We start from the raw sequence: 17,623 nt of genomic DNA on the forward strand, positions 1-17,623 counted from the left end.
AGAGGGGTGGAAAGACTGTAAGAGCCAGAGCTTAGGAAGGACTGGGGCAAAACAGTATCTTGGCCATGACAGGTCACGGCACTCATGACCTCACAGTGGCTGGCTGCCTGCACAAGATCATCAAGCCAGTCTCCATCCAGCATGGATGGAGGGGAGTCTCACAGGGCCTCATCCCAGTCCAGGAGACACTGGCGGCTGATGACTGCTGGGGAAGAGTCAGTTTTCTTCGGGGGCAGCACAGACGTAGCCCCCGGCAGGCTGTCTGTGCTCCTGTGACGGCCCTACACCCCTGCACATGGGCAGCACAAATTAGATTCCGTGAGACACGAAGTCGGGAGGGAGACTTAGGGGCAGCAATCCTAGAAGAGCTAGAAGGGAGACGAAAGAAGTAGATATATCAAAATATAGTGTACATATGTACGAAATTCTCAAAGAATACATACAAAATATTTTATTAAAAAAGAAGTCATCCAGGGACCAGGGGCCAAGCCCCGGTAACTGGCTGTGGAGATCTGCAGATGGAGGCCTATGGGTCCTGTGCGGAACTCTCCTGCCGCTGAGGCCAGGCTGCCTGTGCCAGCAGCTGTGAGGTAAGATGTACCACGTCTGTGTCTCTCGGGGATGTCATTTATTTTTCAGTTACACATGAATGTTGAAGAAAAACCAGTGAGTTAGGACAGGAAATTGTACAACTAGCTGAATGACAAGCAGCTAAGGATGACCTCCACAAGAGCTCTGCCTCATCAACCGTCTCTCAAGTACAGACCACACACTCGCGGGGGCAGGCAGCACTGAGGCCTCACCCCTACCCCTGCTCTCTTTTGCCACAGAGCCCCTGCTGTACCCCGTCACCTCTAGCCTCTGCTTCCCACTCCTCTTCTGCCTCAGGGGCTTGGCACTCATACTCTGTGGTGCTGTCCTCCTCCTCGTCCTCATCCTCCTCACTCAAAAGGAAGCTTCTGGGGGAAGTGTCCTGGTGCCGGCGGGATGATGTCTTCTTTCTCCTTCTCAGCACATGAGTCAGGTCAGGCGCCTGCTCCCGCCCTGAGGGTTGCGCCAGGCTCATACTCAGGAGCCCTTTCTCCTTCTTGCGTTTGTACTCCATTATCTGCTTATTCAGTGCCTCGTGGTCGATCCCACACAGATTTGGGTGTGCATTTGGGTGTGCGGCTGGTTCGAGGGCGTCATGTGATGGCAGGGCATCAGGGTTCCTGGGGGGTGAGCGGAGAGAAGAGAAGCCGTCACCAGGGAGTGCATAGAACACTTGTTACATCTCCTCACACTTCTGAACTTGCTGAGGGTGACAGGGACGTGGAAAGGGGATCCTGGTTTAGGTTCTTCAGAGTTTAAGACAGTGGCTGGGATGGCCAATGTGTGCATCCCCAGCTTTCCTCACTGAGCATGGTGGTGTATGGGCAGCCACCCAGAACTATGCGGACATGTGCTAGACCCACCCAGGGCAGGCACCACGGGGGCAATGTGGGCTAGTGGAGGCACAGACCGAGTAGCTGCTGTAGCCTAAGCATCTGTCACAGGGATGAGAAGGACGTCCACATGTCTCACCTCAAACCATCTTGTGGCAAGTCATCCTTTCCATCCAGGGGTCCAAAGTCAGCCACCGCCAGTAACCCATCTACCTGAAAAGAAAGCAGGGGGTGGCAGGCCACAGCTCTTTCCCTCTGCTTCCAAGGACCACGTCACAGCCTCTCCCACAGCCCAGCGCAAGTACCATGGCTTCAGTTAATACCACTGCAGATGCTTCTCAATGCAGTGATGTGACAGATGTCTGTGACTACTCACACCCTTGCTGGACTCTGACCTGTCACAAGTTCCCCGACAATGCCTGAGGCTTCTAGAACTTGTAACATTAGACCAGTCTATGAGGAAAATAAACACTGGATGACTTGTGTAACTATTATTTACTAGTTTCTAAAGTAGTTTTGCAAAAGGACTCCATTTTGCCACAGAATTGGAGTGTGTGAGAAAGGGAAGCTTCCAGCATGGCCAGAACAGACATGAAGGTCAGTCCCAGCCACAGGGGCCCACTCTGTGGGATCAAGAGGCCTGAACCGAAAGCAGGCGCACTCAGGAGGCAGAAGACAGTCGGATCTCTGAGAGTTTAAGGTCAGCCTGGTCTACAAAGCAAGTTCTAGGCCAGCCAGGGCTACAAAATGAGACTGTCTTAAAAAAATAAAGTAAATGAACTGGAACTTAAAATTGTATTCATTAAAGTTTAATGACTATAAAGTATAAAAAGCTAATTATTTGGGCAGGGGAGACGGCTCAGTGGGTAAAGACACTTGAGGCCAAGCCTGGAGACCTGAGTAGGATCCTCAGGACAAACATGGTAGAAGACTGTCCTCTGACCTCCACACCCACAGTGCTGGCCAGCTTTATACCAACCTGACACAAGCCAGAATCATTTGGGAAGAGGAAACCTCAACTGAGAAAATGTATTCTCTAGCCTGAGGAGCATTTTCTTAATTAGGGACTGATGGGGGTGCAAGCCCACTGTGGTTGGGGCCACTGTAGATGGTCCTCGGGTGTATACGGAAGCTGGCTGAACAAGTCATGAGGAGCAAGGTGATAAGCAATACTGCTACACAGTCAGTGCCTGCCTCCAGGTTACTACTATCCTGTTTGAGTTCCTGCCATGAATTCTCAGTGACGGACTGTGATACAGAACTGTAAGCTGAAATAAACCCTTTCCTCCCCAAGTTGCTTTTGGCCATGGTATTTTATCATATCATCATAATACCATATGTTTAATCATAGCCATAGAAATCCTAACTAAGGTACCCACACACACAAAATTAAATAAACATGGCTGGCTGGAGCGATGGCTCAGTGGTTGGGAATGGTAGCTGCTCTCCCAGAGGATCTGGGTTCAATTTCCAGCACCCACACTCTAGTTCCTGGGATCAAATGCCCTTTTCTGGCCTCAGAGGGTAATATACACACATGGTGCAGTCATACATAGAGGAAAAACACTCATACACATAACATTTTTACAGTTTTGTTTGTTTGTTTTGTTTTGTTTTTCGAGACAGGGTTTCTCTGCGCAGCTTTGGAGCCTGTCCTGGAACTCACTCTGTAGCCCAGGCTGGCCTTGAACTCACAGAGATCCGCCTGCCTCTGCCTCCCAAGTGCTGGGATTAAAGACGTGTGCTACCACCACCCAGCACACATAACGTTTTTAAAAATCTAATAAATATCAGGGTGGTGGTGGCGCATGCCTTTAATCCCATTACTTGGGAGGCAGAGGCAGGAGGATTTCTGCGAGTTCGAGGCCAGCCTGGTCTACAGAGCAAGTTCCAAGACAGCCAGGGCTACACACAGAGAAACCCTGTCTTCAAAAACAAAAACAAAAACAAAAAACAAAACAAAAACCCAAACTAATAAATAAAAAAAAGGTTAGTTCTGGTGTACATGAGATTTAAAAAGAAAGACAAAAAAACGAAAGAGCTAATTATTTAAAAAGCTCACCTCAGCCAGAATGATGTCTTTTTTGTCTTGAATAAACACTATGGGTGGAACATTTCTCAGGGTCTGCTGAGACATCAGAAGGTGCCTGAGGAAAGAGCACACATTTAGTGGAGAGGATCTAAACACAAACTATATCAGACTCACCAAGTTACCAGGCTGCAGGGGGACTTGCTCATTATGGAGGCAGGAAGAGGAGGGGAGGGAGGCAAGCGAGGGGGGAAAGCGAAGCTCTGGAGACGCCCTGTTCAAACTGCCTCATCACTAGAGATGAAGATGCTCCACACCACGGCTGGTCTTCACTCTTCCCAATGAGGAAGCTGTCTGGATTGGAGCGCTGCCTCTAACTACGGGCTTACAGCATCCTGTACTCAGTAGATACTCCCTGAAAGGACTCCCACCTGACATCCCAGCATGCTAGGCATGTACAGCTCAGTCATGTGATACAGACCAGCCATGAGGTCTAAGCCCTGCAATCCCTTGAAACTTTGACACCAAATTCTGGGCAGCTGCAATAGTCTCAAAGAGGCATTCAATTCAACTAATTGTGTCCAACCAAAACCATGCTTGGTTAACAGTAAACGATGAAATCGGTCCTTCTTTGCTAGCTGCAGACACTCTCTATGGAAGTGGATGCCCAGTGACCCTTGCAGAGAACACAAGACAGTACACAGACAGATGGACAAACAGACATGCTGGATGAAGCCCCACACATGGGTTCCTAAGATAGAATAATATGTGAAGGGAGGGGCAAGAGCTACAGAGAGGAGCATTATATTCCTTCTCAGGTCTTTGATGGGATTGAAGACTAGCAGTTAGAGTTACATCTTAGTGTGTGTGTGTGTGTGTGTGTGTGTGTGTGTGTGTGTGTGTGTGTGTGTGTGTGTGTATAATATCTTAGATAGAACATATTAAGTATTAGATTCAGGTTCTTTAGGATAGGACACCTTTTGGAATGATCTTTGTAACATGCCATTTACCCACGCGCTAGACTTCTCTGGATTTTAGTATGTGTTTCTTGTTTGATATTGTTCACATTGGTTGTAGTTCCATCTTATCTAGGTCATTATCCCTCATTACTCCTAGACAATATTTGATAACCATTCCTTTGTATATAGTCTTGCATTAGGTTAGAACCTTCTTATTTAGACAAAAGGGGGAGATGTAGTGGGTAGCCATTCCAGCTTTGACCTGAAAGTTCCAACCCCCATTGAGGCTTCGGTAACTGTCAAGCCTACAAGGCAGGGCTGAGAGAAGACCCTGAAGACCCGAGATCCAGATGCACCGGCTCTCTTGGTTCCTGGACCCTGGACACTGGAGGTAGACTGAGCAGAGTTCTCCAGAGAACACCACCGGACTGCACTACACCTTTCCCAGACCCTGCAACCTACCTATCCCTTCACTTGTAAGTTACCCCACAAAATAAACCTCCCTTTTAACTACATGGAGTGGCCTTAATAATTTCACCAATACTGGATGTATGTGGGAAGCATCCAACTCTGAGATTTGTGGCCAGCTGGGTTTCTGCCTCTTTTTTCAAACTGAATAAACTGAATGTGCTGGCTGGTTTTGTGTCAACTTGACACAAGCTAGAGTCATCAGAGAGGAAGGAGCCTCAGTTGAAGAAATGCCTCTATGAGATCCAGCTGTAAGGCATTTTCTCATTTAGCGATCAAAGGGGGAGGGCCCAGCCTTCAGTGGGTGGTGCCATCCCTGGGCTTGCGGTTCTGGATTCTATAAGAAAACAGGCTGAGCAAGCCATGGGAAGCAAGCCAGCAAGCAGCACCCCTCCATGGTCTCTGCATCAGCTCCAGCTTCCAACTCTGTTTGAGTTCCTGTCCTGACTTCCTTCAATAATGAACAGCAATATGGAAGTGTAAGTCAAATAAATCCTTTTCTCCCCAACTTGCTTTTTGGTCACGGTGTTTCATCATAGCAAAAGACACCCTAATTAAGACACCGAGTAACTTCATTATGTCCAAGAAGCTCATCAATTTTCAAAATCTTGGGTCTCAGGATTCTTTACAATCTTAAGAAGTTATTGAGAATGGCCAACAACTTTTTTTGTTTGTTTGTTTTTCGAGACAGGGTTTCTCTATGTAGCCCTGGCTGTCCTGGAACTGGCTGTGTAGACCAGATTGGCCTTGAACTCTCAGTGATCCTCTGCCTTCTGAGTGCTGGGATTAAAGGTGTACAGGACCAACCAACGACTTTTTTTAAATGTTGTTCTATTGATGTTAACTATTAGAAATTAAATTTGAGAAACTTAAAAATGACAAATTTTAAGTCATTTAACATAATAAACCTCCCAAGTGCTGGCAGACATGTAATGAAAAAGTGACTTTTCAAGTATTGGCAGCAGGGGCTTTGCTTTTTTGTCTGCATGCTTTTGAGGCCCAGCTTAGCAGAGGACATCAGTGCTCTACTCTGCATCTGCTTCCTGTTGCTATTTTTACTGATGCACACAGAACTGTGGCCTCACACAGATAAGAAACTGAGGAAAGGAAATATGTTAATAGTCCTTAGCAAAGCATGGATCATCCCTGACCCTCTGTAAACCCTGACAAATTAAGCATCACATTAAAATGCAGCAGGGTCTAGCAGGTTAATGCACCTTCTCCCCATGTGTGGCTTTACAATCTTGTGTGCTAGTTGACAACCAGGTCAAAACCCCACTCAGTACTGTGTAGCACTGTGAAGTTATGACCCCACGAGAAGAGCTGTGGAGTTCTTCAGGCTATCAAGCTCACAGAGGATGCCAACTGCTCAAATTCTGGAAGGTTACATTTTGCTACCAGCATTGGGCATGACCAGCTGTCTGCTCTGTAGTGATTCACTTGTTTCTTCTTCGGAGATGCTTGCTAAAAACCTACACGAGCAGATGTAGGCATTCTTTTAGCTCTGTGTATGTGTGTGTGTGTGTGTGTGTGTGTGTGTATGTGTGTGTTTATGCGTGCGTGTGTGTGTGTGTGTGTGTGTGTGTGTGTGTGTGTGTGTGTATATATGTGTGTGTTTATGTGTGTGTGTGTATGTGTATGTGTGTCTATGTGTGTGTATGTATGTGTGTGTGTTTATGCGTGTGTGTATGTGTGTGTGTGTGTTTATGCATGTGTGTGTGTGTGTGTATGTGTATGTGTATGTGTGTGTGTGTGTGTGTGTGTGTGTGTGTGTGTGCGCGCGCGCGCGCGCGCGTGCAGCATACCCTAAGGCAGGGCAAAAGACTTGCCTGTGTTTCCCATTAAGGGCCAATTTTTTTGTTTGTTTTGTTTTTGTTTTTTGAGACAGGGCTTCTCTGTGTAGCCCTGGCTGTCCTAGAATTCACTACGTAGACCAGGCTGGCCTCAAACTCACAGAGATCCGCCTGCCCCTGCCTCCTGAGTGCTGAGAATAAAGGTGTATGCCACCACCACCTGGCTCAAGAGCCTTTTTTTTTTTTTTTTTTTTGAAACAGGGTTTCTGTGACTTTGCACCTTTCCTGGAACTCAACCTGTGGCCCAGGCTGGCATTGTACTCACAGAGATCCGCCTGCCTCTGCCTCCAGAGTGCTGGGATTAAAGATGTACGCCATCCCAGCACTCGGGAGGCAGAGCCAGGTGGATCTCTGTGAGTTCGAGGCCAGCCTGGACTACCAAGTGAGTTCCAGGAAAGGCGCAAAGCTACACAGAGAAACCCTGTCTTGAAAAACCAAAAAAAAAAAAATAAAATAAAATAAAATAAAGATGTACGCCACCACCACCCGGCTGTATTTTTACTTTTTGACTTGTTCATCTAGGATACTTTAAGGTGATTGAGGCACTGTGTAAGCATGGGCAGTCAGCAGGGGCAGAGGCACACTAAGAAACACTAGGAACACTTCGCACAGTGAGGCAGACAGAGCTTCCTAGTACTATCAAACTAATTCTTGCCTCAGAGAGCCCTGAAAGGACCTCTGGAGCCCTATAAAACTTTTGGGAAATCTGATTAGATTAGGTCTTCTAGGAAAATGTAACTTATAGTATAAAATTAAGGAAATGCTTCCAAGATTTTCCTTAAAAGCAAAAATCCTCAATGAGAAATTTTAAAAGTTTACCTACAAACAGCCAGGCCAGTTAAGGTTGAGGCAGAAGGCAGTACGTGCAGAAAGTGAACACCATCACCTTATGTAGGCAGCGCTCCTCTGTAGGATGGCCTCCGTGTGCCTGTTCTGGTCTGCAGAGACACCTATCTTCCAGTACACTCGGCAGGCGGAGAAGTCTGAAGTCACAGAGACCTGAGGTGCACCCCAACTGCAAGTTACTTTAGGTTTACATTCTTCACCGTTCACACAGTGTATTGGGGATAAGGACTACAGCTTCTTTCGCCTCTTACACCCAGAAGATTACTCTGGTGATGCCTGCCGGAGACCACAGCATTCATGGCGAGGTAGTAGAGTCACAGACACCCAAGCTCACTGATCTTTCTCTCAATTCAGCCCCATGTGCCCCACAGAATTGCTGCGTGGCAATCTCTCCAGATGCAGGAAATTGGAAATGAACAACTGCCAACTATTTCTTCTTCAACTCAACCCCACCTAGGAAAGATGGAGGACCCTCACTCACTTTATGAAAGCAAAGACTGTGGATCCTCACCACATCCCTAAATTTCTTCTAACGCTTTGTCTCGTCACACTGGCTGGTGCTGTGCAGTCCCGGTCCCTCACCCAAGCAAGGAAAAAGTGCTGTGGATATCGCTCTGTATAAATAAAACACTGATTGGCCAATAGCCAGGCAGGAAGTATAGGCAGGACTAGCAGAGAGGAAAATTGAGAGAAAAGGAAGGCAGAGAGGAGGAGACTGCAGCCACCGCCAGAACAAGGAAGATGTAAGGTACCAGTAAGCCACGAGCCACGTGGCAAAGTATAGATTAATAGAAATGGGCTAAATATAAGAGTAAGAGCTAGACAGTGATAGGCCTGAGCTAATGGCCGAGCAGTTTAAATAATATAAGCGTCTGTGTGTTTATTTTATAAGTGGGCTAAGGGACTGCCGGGGTTTGGCGGGCTCCAGAGAGAAAACTCTCAAGCTACAAAAAAGCTCTGTTTCTGCACCTTGTCCCCTGACTCAAATCAGAGTTGGCACCATCTCTGCAGCCCCAAACTAAGACCTCAGGTATGATGGGTTCAGGCGAAACTAAGCCTGTGCCCTGTCCCCAACCCTGACCTGTGCTCACCTTGGAGAGCTCCACATTCAGTTCGTAGACCTCCTGGCTCACTTCAGGAGTGCACAGCAATTCCGTCAGTGCTTTGTAGAGAAGGCCATTGAGGGCTCTCAGGCGGATAGTGTCTTCCTTCTTGGCCTTCTTTAAGGTGCTCTTTGTGAGGAACTCAAACTTGGATGGCTTGTGAGTCAAGTGAGACCCTAGGGATGGACTTTCATACCAAAACTTCTTTCTATATCAAGAAAACAAAAATTAGATGGGGGGGGCTTTGAAGAAACGGCTCAGTGGTTATGAGCATTAGTTACTCTTTCAGAGGACCTGGGTTCAGTTCCCACATGGTATCTCAAAAATCACTGTTCCCAGAGAATCTGACGCCCTCTTCAGACCTCCACAGATACTAGGCATACACATGGTGCACATAACATACATGCAGCCAAAACACTCATACACATAAAATAAATAGTTTTTTGGTTGGTTGGTTGGTTGGTTGGTTTTCTGGCCTCTAACTTACAGAGATCACCTGCCTCTGCCTCTGAGTGCTGGGATTAAAGGTGTAAGCAAATCTTTAAAACTCACATACATAGTCTGGGTGGTGATGGTGGTGGTATGCCTTTAAACTCAGCACTAGAGAAAGGGCCAGGCAGATCTCTGTGAGGTCATAGGCAGCCTGGTCCACAGAGTGAGTTCCAGGTCAGCCAGGATTACATGAAGAAACTCTGTTTTAGCCCAGGCGGTGGTGGCACATGCCTTTAATTCCAGCACTTGGGAGGCAGAGCCAGGTAGATCTCTGTGAGTTCAAGGCCAGCCTGGTCTACACGTGAGATCCAGGACAGGAACCAAAACTACACAGAGAAACCCTGTCTCAAAAAACTAAAAACAAAAACAAAAACCCTGTTTTGAAAAACCACACACACACACACAAACATAACCTCATACACATAAATGTTTTAAAGAGGGGGGGGTGTCTCTTTTTTTTTTAATAATTAGATGGGATAGTTATTAAAGTTAAAAAAAAGTTGCATGAACTAGGTCAAAAGACTGACACTTCAAGCGTAGGGTGCTTTCATGGGGCATGGGGCATGTTAATGGGACCCTAACAACCACTGGAGTTTAGTGGACAACAACATGGCTGTGGGAATGGGACAGAAGACAGTTTTAACACAACCCTGTAATTGTGACTTGTGTCTATCTACAGCGGGAATATGGAAGGGCCTTGAGATTTTATCTCCAAATTTCACGAAAGCGCTGTATAAAAGGAACCTGAAAATGTAGTGGGAACGCGGGAATTGTCAAAGGTTAAACTGCACCAATATAGCATCGCTCCCGTCCCCACAGACATCTATGCCCACGGTCCCGACCCAGCCCCTCGTGGACATCTGTCCCCTGCAGAAACCGCCTCCATTCAACCGTGCACCAGGCGCCCGGGCCCGCAGCGCACCCTGGCCGCTGCCTACCTGGTTTTCGAGGCAAATTTCTTAAGCAAGTTCTTGCTGCCGCAGGAAGCGACCGAGGTGTGCAGGGCCGGCGAGCGGCTGGGAAGAAGCGCGGCCCCATGGCCGCCCCGCAGGGCCTGCAGCCGCGCGCAGGAGCCCCTCAGCCCCGCGGCCCCGGCCCACATTCCTCCTCGGGGCGCGCGGCCCGCAAACACCAGTGGGAGGGAGCACGACTGAAGGGCGTGAGAGCCTCAGACGACTAAAGCCACCGCGGGTGCCCGGACAACCGGAAGACCACAGCCATGTGTGGGCGGGGCTAACCGACATGTGGGCGGGGCTATGCCGCGGAGTGATGACTGCACGGGGGGCGGGGCGCCAACAGTGTGCGGTGTGGCCCGGGGCCCAAACCACCTAGCATTTTTCTTTTTTACCCAATATTTATTTTGTTATTTATTTCTATGAAAGCAGGTAGGGCGTGTATTGCACAATGCAGGTGAATGCAGGTGCCGCCGGAAGCCAGAGGAAGGCGTGGGATCCCCTGGAGCCAGAGTTAAGAGAGTTGAGAACTGCATGATGGATTGCTGGAAACTCAACATCCCTCTCCGGAAAAGCAGCCAAGTGCTCCTAATAGTTCAGCCATCTCTTCAGCCCCTCCCAGCTTGTTTTAAATCACGGCCAGGGCGACAATACTGTAATGAGCACTTCAAAAAGACGGTTTTTTGTTTTTGTTTTTTTTTTAACGTTTTCACCACTAAAGAAGGACCGTGTTTGAGGAGACAATTAAGATGAATCAAACACACAATGCAACCGTGTATGGAAACAGTATATGGTTGTCATCAATATTAATACTGTCTCTGGGTTGATGTATTAGTTTTAAGATATTTTAAAAGTGAAAAACCAGGCAGACAAAGAATTCAGAAGGCTTTGCATTCAGGCACTTGGGGTGAGGAGATGGAAGGGAGATGGGCCTAACTCCGCTGCCTGCAGTCTCCCAAGGACTCTGTTTTCTTCGTTACTATTGTTAGCGTTACTATTGTTAGCGTTCCTGCCCTGCTCCCCCCCCCCCCCCCCCCCCCCCCCGTAGCATTTCCTCACCTCAACTCAAACAGTCGTTTCTTCATTGGGAGAAAATTTAATACAGGGACATATAGAATTTAACAAGATGGAAGGTAAAATGAATCAGTAGATCTAAGCCAGAGTTTTCACCCAAATTCAAATTAAAAACAAGCCTAGTGTTTTCATTTAAACCTGCTGTTTTCAGGCTGAGCTTTTGCTGTTAGTTGTTAAGGGCAATGACCAATTCTTTTAGCTATTTCTCCAGGTCATTCTGTTCCAGGTAGCAAGGGAAGTCATGGTCCGCAGTAGTCAGTACAAGCAGTGCTTTAAGTGAATCACTTAAAAAAAAAAATCCACAAACCAGAATCTAATAATTGGCCTTTTCTACCTTATTCTGTTTCATTATGGTGTGTGTGAACACCGATGTTTTCCCATAGCAGCCAAAGCACCTGGTGCATGACAGCACATTAAAAACAATCCCAGAGCAAGCCTGTGAACAGAGACAGGTAACTGGCTTTGTCCTGCTGTAGTGTTCGAATCCACTAGGAAAGACCAAAGAGTTAGACTCAGTTCAAATTTAGATGAAATGGCCGGGCGGTGGTGGCGCACGCCTTTAATCCCAGCACTCAGGAGGCAGAGCCAGGCGGATCTCTGTGAGTTCGAGGCCAGCCTGGGCTACCAAGTGAGTTCCAGGAAAGGCGCAAAGCTACACAGAGAAACCCTGTCTCGAAAAACCAAAAAAAAAAAATTAGATGAAATGAATTGATTCTTACTGCTAGCAGAAGGCCAGCAGCCTTAAAGCCAAACAACACGCCTTGTGCAGAGGGCGTTAAGGTGGGGTCTTAAAGAGGGGCATCGGAAAGGTGTGTGTTACAGCTCTCCACAGAATCTACAAGCTGGGCAGGAAAATTGTTTTACTCCCTTCAGTTGTTTTTTTCTTTCCTGCTATGTAGTAATAAAAAGACCGTCTTGCCGGGCGGTGGTGGCGCACGCCTTTAATCCCAGCACTCGGGAGGCAGAGCCAGGCAGATCTCTGTGAGTTCGAGGCCAGCCTGGACTACCAAGTGAGTTCCAGGAAAGGCGCAAAGCTACACAGAGAAACCCTGTCTCGAAAAACCAAAAAAAAAAAAAAAAAAAAAAAAAAAAAAAAAAAAAAAAGACCGTCTTGCCAGGTAGTGGTGGCACACGCCTTTAATCTCAGCACTTGGAAAGCAGAGGCAGGCGTATCTCTGAGTTTGAGGCCAGCCTGGTCTACAGAGCAAGTTCCAGGACAGCCAAGGCTACCCAGAGAAACCCTATCTCGAAACAAACAAACAGACAAACAAAAAGACCATTCCATCCTTTTCCCATAGCGATAAGTAAGTTTTACAGAAGCAAAGGCAGCTGTTAATACCTCACAGCCCATTACTATCCTATTCATGTCTCACCTGCCGGCCACCAGGGCCTCCCAGGCAGTCCAGAGTAAAAGGTCAACAGCTCTTAAGGGATGCTTGGCTCCATATTAAGTTTCTTTAGCCATCACAGGGAGCCTGTGTAAATTATTACTCAGGTCTAAGCAGGCTAATGACTGGGATAGAGCAGTTCATTTCTGGGTGGGCAATAGCACAGTGCCAACAGGTTAAGGCTGGCTGCCACATCCCCACAGTCCAAAGTAACTTGGAACACCCACCCATCCTCCAAAAAAACCATAGCCAGATGTATCAACATTTGTCCATAGTAACATATGATAGGTAGACAAATGGTTGTTGTGTGGGAGAGGTATAGAACATGCCTGTAGCCATTTGTGGTGGTTCATATGTGCAATCCCAATAGCTGGGAGACTGAGGTAAGAGGAGACTGAGGTAAGGGCTAGCCTGAGCTACACACTAAGATCTCAGAAAAGGAAAGGAAAAAATCCTTTGTAATTCTTAGTAACTTACTCTATGGTGAAACTGAATTGTACTGTGGGCATATTGGTACATGGTATAGCTTCCATGTAAATATATCACATGGATACTGGTGATCAACTGTATTGGGAGTTTGAGATAAAGCTTCAGTCTCAAGATATTGTATCAGTGAAAACTGACTAGAAAAACTGTATTTAGCTTACTTCTACACTAAATAGTTCCATCTAAATTTACCATCTAGTGTAAATTCTGGTAGATCAAAAGGTAAGGTGATCAAACTTGCTCAAAAGGATAAAAATGACCAAAGGGCATGGTGACACACACCTGTGGTCCTCTTGGGGAAGGGGGCTCAGGGTTTGCTTTATCATGGGCATGCAGATACTGCCTTTGCTAAAAAGCACTAACATCTCTTGGCCCACACGGTAACAAGAAGCAGGATGAAAGCCTGGCGTCCCTGCCTGTATTTTACATCTCTTTTGTCTTAAAACTGTGGCCCAGGCTCCTGCAAAACTCTGGAATAAGCACATTAGCCACTCAAAGACTGTCTGTCTAAGAGTTGGTGATACTAAGCCTGCCATCCTGCTTCAAGACTAGAGCACAAAAATAGGAGTAGCCGAGGCATTTTGCTGTCAATATTTGCAGTGTCCTATTCCAGGCATCCCTAAAAGTCACCTGAAAGACTCAAGTCATTGTCCTTAACCTGAAGTCACCCTGCATTCTAGGAACAGCAGACCCAAACAGTTACTTCAGAGGAACTTAGCTGTCCCCTCAAGTCGTGAAGACTTCTTTAGTCCACCGTGTAGAATAAACACTAAGAAAATGAATAACCAGACTGCAGTTTAATCAAGACTGCTTAATTATTCACAGCTCTTGGCACTGCCCCCATTCTTACCCTATATCTAAAGCTCACGCTGCATGGTGCACACACATTCCTAGTACTTTGTGAAGTGGAAGCCAGTGGATCAGGAGTTCAAGATCATTCTAACAACATAGTGAGTTCAAGGCCAGTCTGGGCTACGTGAGACTCTATCTGAGAAAAAAAATCATATCAATAGTACAGCAACTGGTCTGATGGGTTTAATTTCCATCTTCCCAACATAGCTATGTTGATGAATATTCTACCCCCCCCCCTTTGCCAGTTTTCATTTGCTTTCTTTAGGGCAGATGGCTAGAACTGATGTGTTGGAGCTCCTGGAGTCTATGACTCTGGTTACAGCTTGAGCCCAGGATTTGTGGCCAGCCCAGACAATACAGCGAAATCCTGTCTCAAAAGCAAACAGATGCAGGTGGTTGCTTTACAATAAGTTACTTGAGCGTTACCTCCCTCTTTGACTGTGTCCTTCTCTGTCTCTGTCATCTCTGGGGTAAGCCTTCTGAGTGCTCAGAAGCTTCCTGGTGCAGAAGCTGTGCTGTACCTAGAGATCTGCACCAGTCACGTGGGACAGGAAACAATGGCAGCTCTGTCTCACACCTGGACTTCAGTCTCATGAGAGCTGCTGCTGGATTTCTGATGCCAACAAATTGTGATGTGACATTTATTTCCAGTGGTAAATTTCAGGACAATCTATGCATGTCATGATAGGACACACAAAAGTCCACGTCTGTCTCCCATCTGGGCTGGAGAATTAAACTGACACAAGCCAGATAAGCAGGAGTAATGTATGTTGTGGGACCAGCCCCCACACTTATTTACCCCAGGAACTCTTGAGGAATGAGGGATAAGAGACTTAAGTTAGAAATAGAAAGGGAAAAAAAAAAAAGAGGAAAAAACACAGGATAGACTCGGATGGGCCTGGATCCTTATTTATCAGCCCAGAGCTTGATTCCAAAAGTCTATTTATAACAATGCCAAGGGGTGGAGCAAAAGACCTCTCCCTTGCTAGTTAGACCCTTACAAACACCTGGTACCCAGGCCCGTGGTCCAATCAACCTCTTATGCAGTCCTGCTGGGTACGGTCACTAGGAAACCTAGTGGGCTACAACAGTATTCAAAGTTTTTAAATCCAAGTTTCACGCTGCATGAACCCTATAAGGAACTGTAGCTCCGCAGAGAGCCAGTCACACATACACTGCATTGGACAGAGCAGTCGGGCCTCAGTATGGCAAGGCCCAAGGGCTTAGACCAGAGCAGTCAGTGCCTAGAGATGTACTGGGGATGGGAGGGGCCTTTAGCAATGTTTACATCGCTTCAGGTCCTCAGTGACAGTAGTAGAACAGGATTGTCACTTCAGGGGAGGGCTCTGTAGCCCAGGCTGACCTACAACCCTAACCCTCAGCTTCTCAAGGGCTGCTATTACAGGTGTGCACCACCATGCCTGGCTGAGAAGGACAGCTTTACACAGGAATTTCATCTCCTTTTAAGAAAAATACAAGTCAGGGAATTTTTTTTTGTACCTGCTAATTTTTAAATGCCTTTAATTCAAACTAGTAGATAAATCAGTGCAGCATGTTTGGAGGTGGTATACTTTGAACTTCTTGATAACAAAATGCATTGAAAGTGACCATTTTTTTTTTACCATAAAAGTAAAACAATATTTATTACTGTCTTTGTGATGAGTTAAAGGTGTAAGTGCCTCAAGGCTTGTCTCATGGACTTAGCAGGTTCCCTGGTACAGCCACACGTTAGGGCTGGGTGTCAGAGACTCTAGAGGATGTGTTGGACAGTGATGATGAAAATGATGCAGGTGACAATAACATGGACAACAGAACTCGGAGAGTCATCTGCAAAGCAGCTGTTGTGGTATGCTATGCCAGAAACACGGACAGCTGTGTGTCTTCCCCCGATGCTGGAATGTGCTGAAGAGCAGTGGATCCACAGCTGTGGTGGTTTTGTTGTCTACTCTTTACCAAGAACTCTTGGTTTCCTAATCCTATTGCTTATTGACAAACAGGTTCTTCTCCTTCTTTTTTTTCAAGACAGAGTTTCTTTGTGTAATTTTGGAGCCTGTCCTGGATCTCACTCTGTAGACCAGGCTGGCCTAAGACTCACAGAGATTTGCCTACCTCTGCCTCCTGAGTGCTGGGATTAAAGGTGTGTGCCACTACCACCTGGATTAAACACAGACAGGTTCTTTTACTCCAATCTTACTAATATTAACTCTTGGATCTCATATTATATCTTATACGTAAGGTGTGTGTGTGTGTGTGTGTGTGTGTGTGTGTGTGTGTGTGTGTGTGTGTGTAGGTTAATGGAGATTACAAAAGTTTTAAAGAGGTCCCACAGTTCAACGAGGGCTTACTGGAGATAGAAGTGGTTAGAAAATATGAGAAATCCAGCTGGAGATCTGCTGGAATTTCAGAGCTGAGCTGCAGGGTCTCCGGTATGAAACTTTAAGCTGACCTGAAGATTATGGCTGAGCCATAGAGACATTGGACTGTGGGGGCAAGACACAGAAGCATAGGGGCAAGGTGCAAGGCTAGTAGTGTCCAGACAGATGAGCCAAAGGACAGAGGATCGCAGCTGGAGTGGGCCCCATCACGCAATGACATTCGTGTTGAGCTGAAGTGCCACGGGACAGAGTACTGTGCCTGCCGGCCAGCTGACACACACACTGGATCTTCCAGTCAGGATATGCTATATAAGGGAAGAATCAATTTACAACAAAAGGGGGGGAAAGAACCTAAATGCCAATGAACGAGGGGCATTATAGTATATAATGGTATATGCATGTAATTGAATATTAAAAGGTAATATTAAAAGGTGATGTTAGCTACAACATGTATGGACTTTAGAACATGAAGCTATCTAGATTTGGGAAGGCTGCTAGGCATGACCATATACAATTCCATGTATTTGAAATGTCTAAAATAGGTCAGTCTACAGACAGAATATAGATTAGTGATTGCCAGAAGATGAAGAGATGAGGAAATGGGAAATGATTGCCTTTTCTTTTTTTTTTTTTTTTTTTTTTTTTTTTGGTTTTTCGAGACAGGGTTTCTCTGTGTAGCTTTGCGCCTTTCCTGGAACTCACTTGGTAGCCCAGGCTGGCCTCGAACTCACAGAGATCCGCCTGGCTCTGCCTCCCGAGTGCTGGGATTAAAGGCGTGCGCCACCACCGCCCGGCGATTGCCTTTTCTTTTAAGAGTGATTTTTTTCCCTAAAATTTGATTGTAATCTCAGTTTCACAGTTCTCTGACCTTACCTGAGAGAAATTTAGAATATATGTATACAGTATATGTCAATAAAGGTTTTGGTGGGTTTTTTGTTTTGTTTTGTTTTAATGTTTATTTATTGTGTATAGTGTTCTATCTGCATGTATGCTGCACACCAGAAGAGGGCGCCAGATCTCATTATAGATGGTTGTGAGCCACCATGTGGTTGCTGGGAATTGAACTCAGGACCTCTGGTAGAGCAGCCAGTGCTCCTAACCTCTGAGCCATCTCTCCAGCCCCGGTTCTGGTGGTTTTTTTTAATTATTTTTATTTATTTTTGAGGCAGGATCTTATGTAGTTCTGACTGACCTCAAACATACTATGTAGTACAAGAATGAACTTAAACTTAAGAAAAAATGTTATTTTTTATTTAATGTACAGGAATGTTTTGTCTACAGGTATATAAGTGCACTGTTTGTGCCTTGTGCCTGAGAAGAC

General features: G+C 46.3%; 1 protein-coding gene across 1 annotated transcript; it reads right to left on the minus strand.

Annotated features, from left to right (window-relative positions):
• Nucleotides 1–436: 436 nt before the first annotated feature.
• On the minus strand, nt 437–10,404 carry Rbfa (ribosome binding factor A). The gene is made up of 6 exons (XM_052742643.1): nt 10,113–10,404; nt 8,671–8,890; nt 7,620–7,732; nt 3,487–3,571; nt 1,564–1,637; nt 437–1,211 (listed from the first exon to the last, which is right to left on the minus strand). The coding sequence occupies exons 1-6, from the start codon at nt 10,274–10,276 to the stop codon at nt 806–808; spliced, it is 1,062 nt and encodes a 353-aa protein (XP_052598603.1). The 5' UTR covers nt 10,277–10,404; the 3' UTR covers nt 437–805.
• Between the last annotated feature and the right edge of the window lie 7,219 nt (nt 10,405–17,623).

Source organism: Peromyscus californicus, unplaced genomic scaffold (assembly GCF_007827085.1).
Source record: "Peromyscus californicus insignis strain IS unplaced genomic scaffold, ASM782708v3 Scaffold_17__1_contigs__length_78620276, whole genome shotgun sequence".
Classification (NCBI taxonomy): domain Eukaryota; kingdom Metazoa; phylum Chordata; class Mammalia; order Rodentia; family Cricetidae; genus Peromyscus; species Peromyscus californicus.

Excerpts from the sequence above, each read along its gene's own strand:
- Rbfa (XM_052742643.1), bottom strand. The coding sequence starts at position 10,276 with ATGTGGGCCGGGGCCGCGGGGCTGAGGGGCTCCTGCGCGCGGCTGCAG. Across the intron at positions 8,891-10,112 it reads AAATTTGCCTCGAAAACCAG|AAAGAAGTTTTGGTATGAAA; the intron begins GTAGGCAGCGGC and ends TTCTTGATATAG. Across the intron at positions 7,733-8,670 it reads TGAATGTGGAGCTCTCCAAG|GTCTCTGTGACTTCAGACTT; the intron begins GTGAGCACAGGT and ends GGTGCACCTCAG.